General features: G+C 44.4%; 1 protein-coding gene across 12 annotated transcripts in view; it reads left to right on the top strand.

Moving 5' to 3' along the window:
* The window catches only part of EIF4G3 (eukaryotic translation initiation factor 4 gamma 3), a 254,350-nt gene that overhangs the window by 91,535 nt on the left and 142,459 nt on the right, over positions 1 to 20,356 (top strand). For 7 of the 12 annotated variants that reach the window (XM_039912110.1, XM_039912109.1, XM_039912111.1 and 4 more), the window contains 3 exons: positions 13,532 to 13,552; positions 14,433 to 14,612; positions 16,295 to 16,409. In XM_039912110.1, coding sequence (XP_039768044.1) covers positions 13,532 to 13,552; positions 14,433 to 14,612; positions 16,295 to 16,409 — 316 coding nt within the window. The remainder of the gene's footprint in view (positions 1 to 13,531; positions 13,553 to 14,432; positions 14,613 to 16,294; positions 16,410 to 20,356) is intronic. The other 5 variants (XM_039912112.1, XM_039912106.1, XM_039912105.1 and 2 more) reach the window with 1 other exon arrangement.

The following is a 20,356-nucleotide window of genomic DNA, read 5'->3' as shown; positions in this document are numbered from 1 at the left end:
TTCTTAGGGAATACAAAATATCTCCTGGCAAAAATAATCTGCTCCAGCTGCATGTATTTTGTGTAACAGAAAAACTTTTTATTGATTTTTGGTCCCCTCTGTGCTGGATTTGGGGTGGGGTTAGGTCTGTCTTGGAGGATTTCATTTTTATTGATTATATTTGTTAGCTTACTAGGTTCAAAAAGGGTCCTTCTGGGAAATCCTCACACCCAAAAGTTGTTGGGGCGCAGGGGAGGCGGGGGTGGTGGTAGAGAAAAATGGGGGAATTGGAGAAACAGAGCATGGAAATATTGCAGGTGAAGATTGAAATAAGCTGGCTCTCGTTTTGGTGGGGAGCCATTATGGAGAAAGATCTTGAAGATATTTGTCTCTGACTCCTTCAGAATTCACTTGAATATGTCATTTCCTTCTCAAAATTAGTTGCCAGCGGCAACGTTTATGTAGCTAGGAGTTGTGAGTCGTATCAATCAATTGTATTTATTAATGGCTTACCATGTGAAGAGCATTGTTCTAATCTCCTGGGAGAATTCAGCATTGTGGAGTTGGTAGACACATCACCTGCCCATAATGAGTTTACAGTCCAGAGGGGGAGACAGACATTAGTATAAATAATGATGGCATTTGTTAAGTGCTTACTACCTGCCGAACACTGTTCTAAGCGCTGGGGTAGATAGAAGGTAATCAGGCTGTCCCATATAGGACTCACAGTTTTCATCCCCGTTTTCCAGATGAGGTAACTGAAGCACAGAGAAGTGAAGCGATTTGCCCAAATTCACACAGCTGACAAATGGCAAAGGAGGGATTAGAACCCATGACCTCTGACTTCCAAGCCCGGGCTCTTTCCATTAAGCCCCGCTGCTTCTCCAGTAAATAATAATGGTGTTTGTTAAGCGCTTAACTATGTGTCAGGCACTGGACTAAGCACTGGGGTAGATACAGGCAGATCGTGTTGGACACAGTCCCTGTCCCACATGGGGCGCACAGCCTCAATCCCCATTTTACAGATGAGGGAACTGAGGCCCAGAGAAGTGAAGTGACTTGCCCTCGGTGACACAGCGGACAAGTGGTGGCGGGATTAGAACCCATGACCTTCTGACTTCCAGGCCCTTGCTCTATCCACTACCCCACGCTGCTTCTCAAAAATTAAGGGCTTACTATGTGCCAAGCACTGTTCTAAGCACTGGGGTAGATACAGGGTAATCAGGTTGTCCCACGTGGGGCCCACACTTTTAATCCCCATTTTATAAATGAACTCATTACCGATATGTACATAAGCGCTTAGGGGCTGAGGGATGGGTGAATGATGGGAAAAAAATCCAAGTGCAAGGATGATGCAGAAGGGAGTGGGAGAAGAGGAAATGAGAACTTATTCACAGAGAGTGAGTCTGTTTAAAGTTGTGAATTTACCTAAATGACTACGTTTAGAAGGTAAGTTTTCCAAATTTCTTTTCCTGAAACTTGCCATTCAATACATATAAAGTTTCATTTTCTGGAAATTAGATGAGGCAGAATGTTATCCTTCTTTTCAAAAGGCCGCCTTGAAGTTATTCAGTTTCTTTTAAATATTAAATCTGAATCTATGGAGAAACAATCAATTTCTCCAAAAAAATTGGTACACAAGCCACCCTCCTCCCTTTTTTCTGTCTCCGTAGAATCTTAGGTAGATATTTGCCAAAGTTTACACTTTTATAGAGATACTCTCTCAGAGCTCTTTATGAACATGGAGCCTACAACTAGTTTCACTCTACTGCTCCGCCCGTGTTTATGGATGCAAAATTTTTCAAATATGTGATTATGGATGCAAAATTCTCCTTTTGGAGAGCATCAGAGTCTTTTGCACATGCATGGCAAATTTTGGTCCCACTTGTGATCATCTAACCAAATTTCAGGTTTAACTATAGCCCAATGTGTCCAACCTGATTATGTTGTTTCTACGTTAGCGCTTAGTACAGAGAAGCAGAATGGCTCTGGAAGGAGCATGGGCTTGGGGGTCAGAGGTCATGGGTTCAAATCCCGGCTCGGCCACTTGTCAGCTGTGTGACTGTGGGCAAGTCACTTAACTTCTCTGTGCCTCAGTTACCTCATCTGGGAAATGGGGATTAAGACTGTGAGCCTCATGTGGGGGGTAACCTGATTACCCTGTACCTACCCTAGTGCTTAGAACAGTGTTCTGCACATAGTAAGCACTTAACAAATACCAACATTATTATTATTACAGTGCCAGGCACTTGGTAAGCGCTTAACAAATACCATAAAAAACAAAATAACCAATCCCCCCTCAAAAAAAAACCCATATGATTCACGGCCTCAGAACTAAGAGAATGTCCATTTACTCGTCTGCTTGAAACATATGAAGGGCAAGATTTCTACTTCCTGATCAGAACACGAGGGTAATTGTTTAAAAATTTGTTTTTTCTTGGTTTAATTTCTAAATAGCATTTAGTTTTTTCCCCTACCCAAACATTTGTCAGTGCTTAGTAGGCTTGTCAGAGATTTGGATATTTCATTAACTGGATTAAGTAAAATTCAGTTTTATGTCTAATACTTTTAAAGAATAGTTTTAAAAAAAACCCTCCTTTATTGCATCATTTTTAATAGCCTAAATTCTGTATGCGTTCACCTTTCATGCAGTATAGGCTGCTTTTTCAAAAAGAATCTAATTATTATAGCCCAGCATTACTTCACTTTTAAGATTTGATATGTGCATTAGGATCTAATATTAGATGTTGGAAAGTTCACCCAGAAATCAATACTTCTTTGGATTCTTATGGATCTTTTGCACTCCCTCTCCCTCCATATACTCCAGACCACCACTCCCCCCCACCTTCAAAGCCTTATTAAGGTCACATCTCCTCCAGGAGACCTTTCCGGTTGAAGCCCTCTCTTTCCCAGCTCCTTTCCCTTCTGCGTCATCGGTGCCCTTGAATCTGTGACCTGTGAGCATTTGATATCTGCCCCACCGTCAACCCCACGGCATATACGTTCATATTTTTAAATCATATATTATAAATCACTTATTTATATTACTGTTTAGCGAAGCAGCGTGGCCTAGTGGGTAGAGCATCGGCTTGGGAGTCAGCAGGACCTGGCTTCTAATCCCAGCTTCACCACTTGTCTGCTCTGTGACCTTGGGCAAGTCACTTCACTTTTCTGAGCCTCAGTTGCCTCACCCATAAAGGGGGGATTGAGAACGTGAGCCCCACGTGGGACAGGGACTGCGTCCAACCTGATAACCTTGTATCTACCCCAGGGCTTAGAACAGTGCTCGGCACCTATTAAGCGCTTAACAAATACCATCATCGTTATTATTATTACCATCTGACTCCCCCTGCAGACTGTGAGCTCATTATGGGCAAAAAAATGTCTGCCAACTCTGTTGTGCTGTACTCTCCCAAGTGCTTAATGCAGTTCATTCATTCAGTAGTATTTATTGAGCGCTTACTATGTGCAGAGCACTGTACTAAGCACTTGGAATGTACAATTCGGCAACAAATAGAGACAATCCCTGCCCAGTGACGGGCTCACAGTCTAATCGGGGGGAGACAGAAGGGCAAAAACAAGACAATATAATCATGATAAATAGAATCAAGGGGATGTACACCTCATTAACACATAGTAAGCACTCAATAAATACCATCGATGGGACACCATTGCAGTTGCCTGGGAGGCCAGCGGGATTGTTAATCCGTTTCACAACTAGGTGCTGATTTACAGGACAAAGTACAGCAGAAACCCACTAACGAGGCAGTTGTTGGGAAATGCGGCTTTTGCTCTCTCCTAGTGAAGTGAGGACGCTGTCTGCCTCTCTTGGAGAACTTTACTTTTGCCAGCCAAAGCTGTTTTGATTTTGGAGTCTAGGTGTAAGTCAAACACCCCTGCTCTCTTCCCTGGCTGATGTTGATTTATCACTTGAGAAGAATACTTAGGGTTGGGCAGGATGTCTTCACAATCAGGGATGTACCGGTGCACAATTATCAGCTTTTTTTAAAGGTGAAAAAGAGTCGAACTGCTTGATTTAAAAAAAAAAAAAGACTAGGCTTCAGAAGCACGTGGAATACTTTCCCACAGATGTTCAGAAAATGCCAGGATAATTTGAAACAGAAAGGACCAAAAGTACACATTAAATTAAAACAAGGCTATTTTTTGTAATCCATAGTCTTACTTTTGGTGTGCTTATTTTCACTGTAGTTTGGCGAGATTTAGTTTAAAGTTTCATGTGTCCTCCTCTTGTTTTGATTTGAGATTTCACAAGAAAGCCTTGGTGTTGGTTATATGATTCAGCGAAGCATGCTTTTCCTCTGGAAAGAGGGCAAAGCACTGGTTTTTATTCTTGCTCACTGAGCGTAACCATTCTGTAATTAATTGAAGTGACTTAATTCACAAAAGAGTTTCCACACTCACCTCCGAAGTATCTGTTCTAAACAGATTGAGAGTATCACACTGCCTGAGTGATCGGCGTTTGCCACTAAGGAATAGGTTTCCCCAGCAGAAAGCAGTGAAAAATGGAAGATTATTTGTTATTGGCATCCTACCTGGCTATTTTTATTTTCAAAGGGATAGACAGACTGGAGTTTGTGTTTACAGGTACAGGTTTACAGCTTTGTGTTTACAGGTAAAGATGGTTTTATTGGTTTCTCTAACTGAGATCGGTTTCTGTCAAAGAGCCACTTGAGATGCATTTACAAGGCTCTGGGCTACAGGGTGTAATTGGACTTGTACATTACTAGCATTTGTTAAGCGCTTTTAAGGGCCCTCAGAGAGTTAAAGGATGAAAGGGATCTCTCCTTGATCCCGTGACCTGACCGAATCCAAAGCAAACTTCATTTAAACTCCTGGGCACCCAAGATTTTGGGTGAGTACTTTATTATCATTATTGTTATGATTATTATTATTTAAATCAGTGTACCGTCACCCCTTGAAATGCCCAGTGAAGGCATCATTCACTCCCAACCAGCAGCATGGCGTAAGAGAGAGCGCATGAGCCTGGGAGTCAGAAGGTCATGGTTTCTAATCCAGACTCCGCCACTTGTTTACTGTGTGACCTTGGGCAAGTCACTTCACTTCTCTGCATCTCAGTTGCCTCATCTGTTTAATGGGAAGGGGAATCGTGAGCCCCAAGTGGGATGAGGACCGTGTCCAACCCGATTTGCTCGCATCCACCCCAACGCTTAGGACAATGTCTGGAACAAACTAAATGCTTAACAAATACCATAATCATTGTCATTATGATTATGACAACATAATCACGATAAATAGAATCAAGGGGATGTACACCTCATTAACAAAATGAATAGGGTGCTCTGCACGTAGTAAGCGCTCAATAAATCCATAACCATAACAGAAATCCACAACCCAGTCTATTTAATGAGTCAATCAATGGTATTTACTGAGCGTTTACTGGGTGTTGAGCACTGTACTAAGCGCCTGGGAGAGTGCACTATAACAAGGTTGGTAGATATGTTCCCTGTCCACAGTGAGCTTACAGTCTAGATGGCACGACAGACATTAATATAAATTGATAAATTACGGATTTGCTCATAAGTGCTTTGGGGCTGAGGGAAGGGGAGTCAATGAAGGGAGCAAATCCAAATGCAAGGGTGACACAGAAGGGATTGAGAGGAGAAGAAAGGAGGGCTTCTCGGAGGAGACAAGCCATAAATAAGATTTTGAAGGTGGGGAGAGTGATTATTTCCCATCCAGCCCGGGCAGTTAAGAGTTCAGGTAGGTCTGGGGCACCACAGTGGCCTGGGGAGGGTCTGCCGATTTATTTGATCGTATTTATTGAGCGTTTATTGTGTGCAGAGCCCCGTACTAAGCACTTGAGAGAGTTATAGTACAACAGTAAACAGACACATTATCTGCCCACAATCCAGTCATCCCCGGCTGTCACCTTGGGTTCAGGAAAGACATTTTGCACACATTCACCGTGTCATTCTCAGTGAAATCATCAATGGGCCAAACGTTAGCCCCGACAAGATGTTCTGGAAGATGTTTATTTGGAAAGCCCACAGTTCAGATTTTTTGTGGAATATCCAAGGGCCCTCATTTTAAGACGCTCCCCATGTTTCATATATTAAGGGCTTTTTCCCAGGCCCCTCTCTCCTTCCCCCGTGAAATTAGAAAATCATCACATCTTAGAGTAGGAAAAACTGGCAGAAAGGGATTTTACTTCTATTCCCTGAAAACCTGCCGCTTTTCCCCTGGAAAGGAAAAAACAAAACATTCCGTGGGGGACAGAACAGATACAGTGTTAAAGACAGATGAATAATGGGAAAGACATTCTGTACTATGCCATATGTTTAGCTGTTTTAGAAAATCAGAACAATAAATGCAAGAGCTCTCTAATTTATGTTTTCCATATTAGGGGGAATGTGGAGAGAGGAGCACAATGTTAAAGAGAAAGTGTCTTAAAGTGTAACTTGTCCTTTGTTTGTTTTTTTGACCATGTCAGGGCCAAATAGTATTAGGAGTTAAAAAGTGAAGGTTCCTCCTTTGGTGTGGTAGATCTGGGAAGAAAAGTTCCTTGCTCTGTCCTCTTGAATCTGAGTAACCATGCCAACCTAGTGCTTCCTTCTGGATTCTGTCAGTTTCGTGTTCCTGGAAGAAGTTGGCGTACAGTTACTTAGAATTGCAGAAAGCTGTTCCTTCCTCTGATTTTGTTCATGTCCGTTTGGGATTCTTAGAGTGGGCTTTCAGCCCTGGCCCTACTTGCCACTGTCTCAAGTCATTAGAGGACAGTGGAAATGGTAAATGTATAGTCTAACCGCAACAACAAAAAAAATTGCTTACAAAAATGCTATTGAATACAGACCCTATTTTGTATTTCTTTTGGCTAAATCCAAGCAACCCTTGGAGAGGCAGCTTGGCCTTGAGGAAAAGACCACAGGCCTGGGAGTCAGAGGACCTGGCTTCTAATTCCACCTCTGCCACATGTCTACTTTGTGACCTTGGGCAGGTCACTTTTCTGTGCTTCAGTTACCTCATCTATAAAATGGGGATTAAGATTGTGAGTCCCATGTAGGATGTGGACTGTGTCCAACTCGATTAGCTTGTAGTTATTCTACTGCTTAATAATAATGTGTGTGGCATTTAAATTCAATTCAATAGTCTTTATTGAGCGCTTACTATGTGCAGAGCACTGTACTAAACGCTTGGAATGTACAAATCGGTAACAGATAGAGACAGTCCCTGCCCTTTGACGGGCTTACAGTCTAATCGGGGGAGACGGACAGACAAGAACAGTAGCAGTAGCAATAAGTGCCTACTATATGTCAAGCATTGTACTAAAAACTGGTGTAGAGACAAGATAATCGGGTCCCACATGGGGCTCACACAATCTTAGTAGGAGGGAGAACGGGTATCGAATCCCCATTTTACAGATGAGGGAATTGAGGCCCAGAGAAGTTAAGTGACTTGCCCAAGGTTACATAGGCAAAGGGTGGAGCAGTGTTTTAGATCCCAGTTTCTCCGACTCCCAGGCCCGTGTTCTTTCCACTAGGCTGTGCTACTTTTCTAGTGCTGTGCATGCCACATAGTAAAACTCTTAACAAATACCATAAAAAACCCCTTCTGATTAGTTCTGTAATGGATAGATTAGGTAACGATCAATCAGTGGTATTCATTGAGCACTTAATTCTGTGCAGAGTACTGTACTAAGGACTTGAGAGAGTACAGAATAACAGTTTGGTAGACACATTCCCTGCCCTCAAGGAGCTTAAATTCTAGTAGAATTATTGATTCTTCAGGACTGGGGCAAAGGGAGTGGGTTCTGTCCCTCCGCCTATCATTGACTCACAGCGAGGTTTCTATCTCCTTTTAAATAGAGATAATTCCTTCCTCACCGGGCTGGAGGCAGCTTAATTAGGCAGACCAGATTCTCAGACTGCCTCATACCAAGATCATTAAATCATCCACTTGAAAGGGAACTCCACATGCGGAGGTGATCTCCGGATCACCAGGGGAGACAAGAATCTGTTCCATCTTGTGTTCAAAATAATTAGGATTGCAAGGAACAAAAGGGGAAAGGATTATGGATTGGGCATTTCCATTCATTCCTTTCTTCAGAGTTGCTGAACTCGCTTAAATGTCACAGGGCTTTTCCGTACACATTTAGAGCTGTCAGAAGAATTCTCTTTTTTAAACATTTCTTCACATTTTTGCTTAAAAATAAACGGCTACTTCTTGAAAACCCTGGTGTTGAATGTGTTACAGCTCTTATTTTTGAAAAGAGGAAAAAAGCTACACTGAGCCTTGCTCAGTACTATAGAGTAAGTGATCAAAAGCAGAATTAAAGGCCTTTAGTCAGACTCTGTAGACTCTGAGCTTGTCGTGGGCAGGGAACGTGTCCAGCGACTCTGTTGTTCTCTCCCAAATGCGTAGTACAGTTTTCTGTACATAATAAACGCTGAAAAAATACCATTGACCGATTGACCGATTCTATTCTATTTTGAATTACCTCTCCCTCCTAGAATCTGATATGGTGTCGCAGACTCAAAACCCCAAGTCAACATATGGCGAAGAGTAAAGAAAGGAATTTGAAATATTATTTAATTTATCACCAGATTCTCTGGTAGTTTTATATTCATTTCAACTAGACTAGGTTTATAACTCAGGCTGCGGAAAATGTTTTTTGATGTTGTTAATCTTCGTAATATTGTGAAACAAAATATCCATGTTGAAAATTGACAGGATGAATTTGAAAGAGTAGGAGCAGGAAGGGTTTTAAAGCAGTAGTGGGTAATAGTCTTGTCATGGCAGCCATGTAGCAGAAGGGCGAGAGAGTTGTGGGCCACCGCCCTCTGGTAAAGCCCCAGGGGAGAGGAGAGAAGCCTAAATAAATCAGGGTGCCACAGCCACGCTCCGTCCTGACTGGGTGCCAGCTGGCGCTCCGGGCAGTGAGCCCCACGCTCTGCTGTTGTCGGGGTCACGGCATGCCAGGGAGGAGCTCACCATTCCGCATCGGGATAGGGACCGTTTCAGGGCCCACCGGGCGCCGAGCGGCCTGGCTCACAACCAGGCCGGACCCAACACGGCAGCCAGACCCACTTGATTGGCAGGCTCGAGTCAGGCTGGGAAACAGGAATTTCTCCCATCCTGGTGTAAAGTGTTCTGCCAATTACAACAAATGCCTAAGATAGTCTTTTAAAAGGCACCAACCAGTCAAAATGGGAAGAGATGACTACAAAGAGAAGTAAAAAAAAAAAAAACAAAAAAAAACCCGGCAGACACCCATACGGCACCTGAAACTGTGAAGGGCAAAACTTTTGGAATTTGAAGTTGGAATTGTAGCTGTCTTTGCTCTGGAAAGGAGAACTCGTTGACAACTCATATTTGAAGCTGAATGCATCTGGTCAAACCTTATCACCCACCGACTCGTTGACAACTCATATTTGAGGCTGAATGCATCTGGTCAAACTTTATCGCCCACCACCTAAATGAGCTGCCTGCTGACTTTTCTTACGACGCAGGCAGAATCCAGTGTGAGAGAACATGGGCAGAATTGAAGCCCTACTCGAAGATCTCCACATCTCCCTTTATACCCAGCCCCCCGGCAGTCCTTCGGATCTTTGGGAAGCACACTCCACCTCTAATAACAGTCTACCCTTGTGCTAGACTGCTGTAAAGAGAATAGTAAAAACATTTACAAGAGGTGGCTGATCATACTGCGGTCACTGGGGTTCTTTTTCAGTGATCACTTTTGAGTAGACTGGGGCATATTGTGGCCCTGAGTGTAATCCCTCCGTGAGAAAGACGACTTGGTTCTATTGCCATCCATCATTACAGTGCAGCCTCTCGCCCAGACTGGAAGAGTAGGAGGGCCTATGCTTTTAACGTTAGTGGCCTGAGTAATCCATCAATTAACCATTCATATTTATAGAGTGCCTACTGTGTGCAGAGCACTGTAGTGAGCACTCGGGAGAAGCAGCGTGGTTTAGTGGAAAGAGCCTGGGTTTGGAAGTCGGGGTCGTGGATTCTAATCCCGGCTCTGCCACTTGTCACCTTGGGCAAAGCACTTCACTTCTCTGGGCCTCAGTTACCTCATCTGTAAAATGGGGCTTAAGACTGGGAGCCTCACGTAGGACAAGCTGATAACCTTGTATCTTCCCCAGCACTTAGAACGGTGCTTGGCACGTAGTAAATGCTTAAAAAGAACCGTTATTATTGTTGTAATAGGACAATAAACAGACACATTCCCTGCCTACAACAGGCTTATAGTCTAGAGGGGAGTATTGCCCACCCTCTTCCCCAGAAGCATTTTGTTGGAGGGGGATAAACTTTAGGGGTTGGCAATGGCTAATAAGTGTACTGGGAGAGCAGTGCACCTCATAGATGATGATGATGGGGTCTTCTGTCAAGAACAGATTCTGGGACCAAGAACGTGGGAGAAGGAATTGATGAATGATAGTATTTGGCAGTACCCCTTGGACTCTCTTGCCCCACCAGTCGCGTTTCAGCTGGGATGTAATGAGCAAGTAGGAGGGCAGGGATGTCGCACATTGTAATTAATAATAATGAGTATGGTATTTATTAAGCCCTCACTATGTGCCGGGCACCGTATTAAGCGCTGGGGTGGATACCAGCAAATTGGGTTGGACCCAGTCCCTGTCCCACGTGGGGCTCACAGTCTCGTTCCCCATTTTACAGATGAGGTAACTGAGGCCCAGAGAAGTGAACTGATTTTCCCAGTCACACAGCCTACAAGTGGCAAAGTCAAGATTAGAACCCATGACCTCCCAGGCCCGTGCTCCCTCCAGTACGCCGTGCTGCTTGTCTTGTAGAGTACGTGCAGATATTATTTATGTCGCTTTTGAGGGTCCTTTCGGAGTCCTAGTGCCTTTTCTGTGTCCTAGTGCCCTCTCCCAGCAGGCTGTGGTAGCCACAACGGTCTTCACTGGCCAATTCAGCTAGCTATTTTTCAGCCTTCCCACTGGACCAGTCCACCTCGTGAAACAACCCAGACGGAGCTTGGGCCGGAAACCTTCGTCACTGACGACAGGGCCCAGCCTGCATCCCTTGCTAGCAGAGCCCGTATTTCTTAATTCTCAGAGCTGTGCTCTTTCTTTCCACTGGTCCAACACCACTGCCCATGTGACAGAATCAGTGTAGCATTGCTCTACAAGTTACGAACGTGCTGAGACCCCCCAAAGTGTGGAAGAGGGGAAAAGGCCTTTGAATTGGGAGAGCATAAGGCGGGTGGGAGAAAGGCTTTCCCGTCGGCAGCTACACTCTGTAGTGTAGGACTTTTCGCTGCATAAATCTGTTGTGTCAGGAAACGGGTCTACCAACTCTGTTGTATTATACTCTCCCAAGCACTTAGTGCAATGTTCTGCACCGCTTAAACACTTGATAAATAAAGTTGAGGATGGTAATGATGATCCACTTTTAAAGCTCACCATGTGGAATTTGTTTCTCTCCCCAGTCAAACCAAATTCAGGATTGTAGGGCAGAGTAGGTGGGAAAAAATGATCAGGTCTTATTAGGGTAGTTGGCTGGGAACAGAATTGCTGGGCACACACACAAAAAACGCTCCCAAATCCACTGGAACAGTTTAAGAATTTCTTATATAGCATGAATATGTTAGGGAATGAAGGGGGAGTTTGCCTAACGAACGAACTGCTAAAGGAAATTTGGGTTTTTAATCAAAGTTTAAAAAAGAATTTCAAACAGTTCAATGCACATGCATTTCTCATAGGTCCGTGAGCCGGTCTTTTCAAATTAGCGTTGGATCGTCTTTTGGGCACTGGCACATTTTGGTCCTTGTGACCAACTTCATGTTAATGTGGTTTTTTTGACCTAAGTAACAATTTTCCCAGTACTCATTCAGCTTTCTTGTCATTTAAGCAAGATTTAGCTTGTAACATAAAATGGTTAATTTTGATGGCTCCAAAATGGAAATTGGGATTTGTTTGAACAAATACGATGGATCTCCACTGATTAATAACAGAAGGTTACCTGTAGGTCCTCATATGGCACTCTTTTACCCTAGCTCCGCGTTTTACAGACCTGCTGCCTTCTTAGTGTGGATCCTAATGATTTAACCTCGATGTGAAAGCAGATTTCCTTTTACCTGACTCAGGGCCTTACTCTCCCATTCTGTGCCGATCCTAAGCCATTGGACCATCGATCTGACTCAGTGAGAAAACTCTATTAAATGATGAGTTCAACGGAAAACCAACTTTTCTTCCAGGATCCAGTGTATGACATCTCATAGTTTTCATCACGTGTGAAATGCCTGTAATAGGGAGCAGTTACTACTTCCATCAGAGTTGAGGAGAAAAATCACAGTGAGAGTTGGGGCGATGGCTAGAGAAAAGTCCCCACTGTTTCGTTTCTGGCTCCATCAGTAGAACTGACCTGATGGAATCATCAATCGAACATAATTTGACTTTCAATATAACCGTGGGCCCTGGCCAATTTAGGCCCCTTTCCCTTTGAGCATTCCTTCTTTTGACTACCTTCTGACTCTTGCTTTTCTGCATTCCCGCCCTGTGTCACCCTGGTACGCCCACCCCCCCTTTGCCCACCCGCCCTGCCACCTCGTTTAGCGTTCTCCATCCCAGCTCCATCGTCCGGTGGCTCTTTCCTCCTTTTGGCCGCCTCTTTGCCGGCTGCCTGCTGGCTTTCAAGGCTTTAGCCAAGCTTTTAGGCATCGAGCCCGGTGTGAGGTGTGAAGGCCAGAAGAGATGACTGTTGAATTAGACTCCACTCTACCACCTCAGGGCTTGGTGTGACCCTCCAAAGCTAAAGGGGGCTTGATCCTGCCTCACGCAAGAAGCAGTCAGACCACATTTAGCGCCAAGAAGCTGAGTCTGCATCTTGACCTTCTTTGTCACTCCACCAACACGCAGTGTAGCACTCTGCACAAAGAAGGGCTCACTCTCGGGTTCATTTGCGCTGAAATCCCATTTTGAAACTTGCATTGTGGAGCAGCCTTGCCCGCGCTTCAAGGAGGTTATAGATACTCCATAGTTCTGAGCCTGCATGGTTAATAATACAAAGAATTTTTTGCTCATCTTTCCTGTCGAGACTGTAAGTGATGACAAGCGGGCTGCGTTAGATGAAGGAATAAAATGACATGTAATTACTAGTGATAGCTCACAGCTTACGAGGGGCCTTGGAACCGTATCCCTTTTCCTGCTTGAGAATGAAGTACCTAGAAGCTAAATAACTGACTCCGCGATCACCTGAGAGGGTGAAACAATCGAAGCCGCGTGCCCTGCTTTTACCACAAAGCATTTATTCCCCATCCAGTGCTAGGTGTGCAAGTATATACGTTATTGCTGCTGTTCTCTGGAGAAAATGCCTTGAATCACTTTTGTAGTTGAATGTGGTTGGGTTGTCATCCTTTCCAGTCCAAACCTTGGAGAGATTTTTTGGTGCAGGATTGGGTTTCTGCTCTCACACCGAAGCAGAAAGAAAATGGGGGTTTTGGTTGAGCTGCATGCTACTTCCTACTCCTTTCTCCTGATCTGTAAGCTGTTCCATTGGCTTTCTTTCTGTTTCCTGCTGCTTTCTTGCTTCATTATTGAAGGGAGGATTCAGGCCCATCCAGGTAACTTACAATACTGGTTCTGCATGGTGTAGTAATTACCTTATCACGATATTTGAACGATCATATCCATCCCGATTGCCGTTGAGTCGGTTTATTCGTGTTCAGGTTCATTTTTTATATGTTATTTCATGCCCGGTAAGCCTCGAGTAAGAGAGCCATATGCCGTTCTGGATAGTCATGCTTTTTGGGAAGATTTTATTTCAGACCTCCTCCAGGTCGGTTTATTTTCTAGGTCTATTCATTCAAAATGCCAAGCGTTTTTGACAAACTTGGAGGAGAAATTCAGTTGGGTTCAGGAGAAGGTGGCACCTTCTAAACATCGAAATGCAGGGAAGTTGGTTGCTTTTAAAATGCTGCAAGTGTTGCACAGAGAGATCTGCCCCCCCCCCGCCCCCCCCGCCCCCAGCAGATGATGATAAATGGAATTTACGAACTCAGGGCAATCAGTGTAGTTGTTTCCATCTTACTTGGCACATCATTCTTAAGGGGTAATTTATTTTCGTCCCTATTCCACGCACTGTGTCTTAAAACAAGAGCCCAGCTGAATTTTTAGTATGACCCTTCAGCTGCCCCAACACCCTTGTTTTTGGTGAATTAAGGATTTCCAAAGTAGAATGAGGGATGCGGGTTTGATTTCAAAGGATCGGGGCAGGCCAACGCTTTCCCATTGGCGTCAACCCTATGAAAATCGGATTTTCTGTAGTCTTCCTATTCAGCCCGGTGGGTTTTAACCTGTATTGCGTGTCTATTTTATATAGTTCCAATTCTTATTAGGGAAAAATTAAAAAAAAAAATCAGAAAACTTTTAAGGATACCAAGTTTACTCAGTTCCATTGTAGGGAGAAAAAAAAAATAAACTTCTTTATTTTCCCTTGCTCAGTTTTTCCAGAGGCCTCAAATACAGCCTCCTAGAGCTACCATCCAGAACAGCAATCCTTCCATCCGCCCTGGTGCCCAAACACCCACTGCAGTGTATCAAACCAATCAGCATATCATGATGGTGAACCATCTGCCAATGCCGTACCCAATGCCTCAAGGTCCTCAATACTGTATACCACAGGTAACGTATTCCCCTCGGCAGATGGGAGCCAGCGCTTCTTCCCCGACTTAAATCAGCCTTTGCGTCGGCCGAGGGGAGGGACGAGGGGATGGTATTTTGGACGTGCGAGCGCTTCTCTTCCCTTAGAGTGTGACTTCTTGGTAAGTCACTGGAAAAGCAGTGTGGCTCAGTGGAAAGAGCCTGGGCTTCGGAGTCAGAGGTCATGAGTTCGACTCCCGGCTCTGCCACTTGTCAGCCGTGTGACTGTGGGCAAGTCACTTAACTTCTCTATGCCTCAGTTACCTCATCTGTAAAATGGGGATTAACTGTGAGCCCTCCGTGGGACAACCTGATTACCCTGTATCTACCCCAGCGCTTAGAACAGTGCTGTGCACATAGTAAGCGCTTAACAAATACCAACATTATTATTATTATAGTTCCACCTTCAGAGAGGTTACGCACCTTCACATGGCAAAGATGACGGAAAAATTAAGTCTCCCGGGTAGAAGCAATAGAGGGACGTAGGGTTTGTAGAGGGATACCCCGGGGTGGCCAAGGATGGAGAGCAGGAAGAATGCTTATCTGACCCTGCGCTTGGAAAAGGAAGGAATGGATGCTGAGGTGGGGATGGGGACTCTTTCAAAGCGGAGACGGGGCGGTGTGGAAGGGACAGACTCGTGATAACTCTGATGTTACCACAGTCAGTCCCCTCTTCCCCCCTCACGCCCCTTCCCTTCTGTCTCCTCAGCACCCTCCAAAGAGGTGAAGAGGAGGAGTTGTGGGCGGTGGTTAGGTGTAGTAAGCAGGGGGTGGAGCAAGGATTCATCTACTTGAAGCAGAGACTAAAAGAGGAGGCGAGAAGACTTTGCTCTTCCTTTTACAGTAAAGTGAAAGGAGGCAGAGATGCAGGGTGGCCTAGTGGATAGAGTTCGGGTCTGGGAGGCGGAGGACCTGGGTTCTATTTCCAGCCTTGCCCCTCGTCTCTGCTGTGACCTTGGGCAAGTCACTTTGCTTCAGCGTGCCCCAGTTTCCTCATCGGTTGAATGGGGATTCAATCCCTTTTCTCCCTCCTGCTTAGACTACGAGCCTCCTGCAGGACCGGGACTGTGTCCGACCTGATTATTCTTCGTCTACCCCAGTGCTTGGCCCAGAGTAAGCACTTCACAAATAGTTCCTTAAATAATTCCAGGTGGGACCATAAAATGCACTGTTATTTTATTCCATGATTAAGAGAACACTGGTCAGTCTTTCGGTCGTATTTTTGGAGCACTTACTGCGTGCAGAGCACGGTACTAAACGCTGGGGAGAGTTTATAGCAGACACGTTCCCAGCCCACAACGAGCTTACGGTCTTTTGAAGTCAAAGTACAGTCACTGCTCTTAAATGGAGTTACTAGCTGTATCATTCCCCTGGAGCTGTTGGGCTGCTTCGTTTGAGAGCCGCCGAATATAGATTCAGGTGAGTTCGGTCAGCTGCCGCCTGGCCGAGCCCTGACTCTGTCATGCCTTTCCCCTAACCAGTTTGCCTTTCATTCTCATTGCCACCCCACCGGCAGGCACGCCTCTTGAACGTGTTTAATCAAGTCGCACCATCTCATTGGAATGGACCTTTCTGGAGTTGTGTATTTCCTGACTCTCTTTGCTAACGGTGATCAGATTGATTAGCAGTTACGTTCCAACCTCTCTGCCGTTTCTCTCCCCTAGTACCGACACAGCGGCCCGCCGTACGTTGGGCCGCCTCAGCAGTATCCTGTTCAGCCGCCCGGGCCAGGCCCGTTTTACCCAGGACCGGGACCAGGAGAATTCCCCAATGCCTTTGGTAAGTGTGAGGCAAGTGTGGTTCGTGCTGCCATGGGATATATTGTTTTGCTTGCCGAGGATTGTGAAAGGTAATGTCATTTTGAAGAAGAAGGGTAATTTTAAATTCAGAGCGGCTCTTCAAGAGCACGGACTTGGGAGTCAGAAGTCATGGGTTCTGATCCCGGCTCTGCTACTTGTCAGCTGTGTGACTTAGGGCAAGTCACTTTGCTTCTCTGGGCCTCAGTTCCCTCATCTGTAAAATAGGGATTAAGATTGTGAGCCCCACGTGGGACAACCTGATTACCTTGTATCCCCCCCGGCGCTTACAACAGTGTTTGGCACTTAGTAAGAGCTTAACAAATACCATTATTATTATTATTATTATTGTTCAGCGTGGATTTTGGATTCAAGCACTATTCTACGCACCGGGGTAGGTACAAGTCAATCAGATCAGACATAGTCCCTAATCCATACAGTCTAAGTAGGAGGGAAAACAAGTATCGGGCCCCCATTTTAGAGTTGAGGAAACGGAGGCACGGAGAAGTGAAATGATTTTTCCAAGGTCACACAGCAAGCATCTAGCAGAGCTGGGGTGAAACCTCAGGACCCGTGACTCCCAGGCCTGTGCTCTTTCCACTTGGTCACACTGCTTCCCAATGTTGATGGTAAGCGAATCGCGATCGGTCGTGTTTATTGAGCATTTACGGTGCTCAGAGCATTGTACTAAGTGCTTGGGAGAGTACAGTAAAACTGGACACGTCCCCTGTAAGCCCACAAAGAGCTTACAGTCTAGAAGGGGAGACAGGCATTAAATAAGTAGATGAAATTACAGATAGGTACACGAGTACTATGGGGCTGAGGGAGGGATGAATGAAAGATGCAGATCCTAATGCAGAGAGATCATTCATTCAATCGTATTTATTGAGCACTTACTATGTGCAGAGCACTGTACTAAGCGCTTGGAATGTACAATTCGGCAACAGAGACAGTCCCTGCCCAAACACTGTCAGCTAAGTTTATGTAAATCCCTGACAGGAATTGGGAGAGTAAGTAGTTACAAAACCTAATATTAATGCAGTGACTCTTTAATTCATTTATTGAACCAGTTATTATGGTTAAAGTGGAACTTGCTGGCTAAGCACCAGGTGAATCTAGGGCAAATTAAAAAGGGCGTTTGACTTGTTTAATATCATTGTCAGACCTAAGTGGAGTATAAAAAGTAAGCACGATGCAAAAACGGGATAATCAGAGTTAGACATAGGTGAGGCTTAGACAGTGGGGTTTTCAAGGATTCCTTTATGGTAAAATGGAGGAATAGAAGGGATTTTACAGACTTCAGTTAGTCACGATAAGCATGGATTTGAATACAAACCTGATTCGTATTTGAAAAGAAAATGCAATAACGAAATAAAATGTAATACATATACTAAGTACAGAAGACTCAAGCCAACCTATATAATAACACACACTGGAAAAACGTTTGTATAGCAACATATATAGGCACAGTGTATACAGTCGACAGAAATGGAACAAATACGTGGTTTAAATTTTAGAAAACAAATATAAAACCCAAAATATTAATGGTGTTCTTTATTGAAAACACCAAGCATTCTGCACGCAGCCAGTTTGCTCTGTTTTTCCATATTTGCAAGAGAAGCAGCGTGGCTCAGTGGAAAGAGCCCGGGCTTTGGAGTCAGAGGTCATGGGTTCGAATCCCAGCTCTGCCACTTGTCAGCTGTGTGACTGTGGGCAAGTCACTTAACTTCTCTGTGCCTCAGTTCCCTCATCTGTAAAATGGGGATTAACTGTGAGCCTCCCGTGGGACAACCTGATTACCCTGTATCTACCCCAGCGTTTAGAACAGTGCTGTGCACAAATACCAACATTATTATTATACCAGTGTCTCTCTCCCACTCTACACTGTAAGCCCGTTGTGGTCAGGGAACCTGTCCGCCAACTCTGTTCAATTCACTTCACTCGTATTGATTGAGCGCTTACTATGTGCAGAGTACTGTACTAGGCACTTACGAAAGTACTATACAGCAATAGAGACAATACCTGCCCACAGTGAGCTCACAGTCTAGAGCGGGGGAGACAGACATCAATACAGGTAAAAAGACATCAATATAAATAAATAGAATTACAGATATATGCATAAGTGCTGTGGGTCGGGAAGCAGGGTAAGAGCAAAGGGAGCGAGTCAGGGTGACGCAAAAGTGGGAGATGAGGAAAAGTGGGGCTTAGTGTGGGAAGGCTTCTTGGAGGAGATGTGCATTCAGCAAGGCTTTGAAGGGAGGGAGAGTAATATAACTGTTAGATTGTACTCTCCCAAGCACAGCACTCAGTAAATACCACTGATCGATTGATTAATGCTATCGGCGTGTTAGTCTTTGAAACCCTTCCTCTAAGACTAACACTTTTCGCGTCCTTAATGGCACTGTGCAGAACGGATCAGCGCTTCGTGAAGTCATCCTGAACGTAAAGTGATAGCATATCTGCTGTTCATTGGATTTTTTGTGATGGTCTATTTCTTCCATTGCATGGTAGATTAACATTTCATCCAACGTATCTAATCATCTTGTCTCTTTCATTCAATCTGCCCCCTTTTAAATTCCTTTGTCTGAATGCAGTAATTCTAACCTTCTAAAGAAAATCTGTGGAATTATTGAGGTGAAAGACACCCTCCAGAGGATACGCTAATTGAAAATCATTTGTTTGACAGAATAATTTTAAGATTTCATGTAGAAAATTGTATAGCTTGGCCTGATATGATATTCCTTGTAAATCAAAATAAATGGTCCATCGTAGGGTGAGAAAAAAATAGCACCCTAAATGTTTTTACCTGGCACTGGTAACGATTAACCACGTTTCTAGATCATATATGTGGATAAATGTTATCATCATTGTCGTATATATCCATAACAACCCAATGTGGAGAAACAGATGTTACGTACATATGACTTCCTAAACTTCCTTACCCGAGCGACACCAAATTAACTAGAAACAGAACCTCTTAATGAAAAGGCCGAGGCATACTCTGTCTCTACTAACTGTAGTTTTAACCATCTGAAGCAGATTATAGTCATGCATGTTCAACATGGTAGTTGTCTTCTTGAAGAACCTTGTCTTCTGGGAAAAATGTGTTATAGTAACGGTTGATTCAGCGGAAATTAAGTTATTAGAAGGTATATGATTTGACGATAGATAGACACTGACAGTGTCAACGTGACTGACATTTTCTGGACAAATTCTAATATTACGTTCAGCCCTGCCCACACACATTGGTCCTCCACCGCCAGCTTACTCCCTGTGCCCGATTCACTCAATTGTATTTATCGAGCGCTTACTGTGTGCTAAACACTGTACTAAGCGCTTGGGAGAGTACAGTGTACCAACAGACAGACACATCCCTGCCCACAACGAGCTCACGGCCCGATCTCGTCTATCTCGCCGCCAACCCCTTTCCTTTGGCGTGAAACTCCCTCCCCTTTGATATATGGCAGACCACCACTCTCCCCCCCTTCAGATGCTCATAAAATTCACATCGCCTCCAAGAGGCCTTCCCCCATTAAGTCCTTTTTTCCCTGGCTCCCTCTCCCTCCTGCCCCATTGATGTACCTAGATTTGTGAATTTGGGTATGTGGTATACGCACCACCTTCAGCGCCACAGAATTTATGTACAAATTAAAGTATAAATTATTCATCTATATTAACGTCTGCGTCCCCCTCTAGACTGTAAGCTCATTGTGGGCAGGGAACGTGTCTACCAACTCTGTTGTATTGGACTCTCCCAAGTGCCTAGTTCAGTGCTGTTGCTCACAGTGAACGCTCAACAAACACCGTCGATAATGACTAGTAGTCAAATGCCTTTCCCTCCATGCCACTCATTATTTTATGATATTACATACTTTAATGTTGCAAAAACACTGAGTACTGTGTTTTCTTTTATATGTTGATGTATTTGTT

The sequence above is a fragment of the Ornithorhynchus anatinus genome, chromosome 5 (genome assembly GCF_004115215.2).
Source record: "Ornithorhynchus anatinus isolate Pmale09 chromosome 5, mOrnAna1.pri.v4, whole genome shotgun sequence".
Lineage (NCBI taxonomy): Eukaryota > Metazoa > Chordata > Mammalia > Monotremata > Ornithorhynchidae > Ornithorhynchus > Ornithorhynchus anatinus.
The sequence above is the reverse complement of the archived record's forward strand: the minus strand, read 5'-3'. Positions and strand labels throughout refer to the sequence as shown.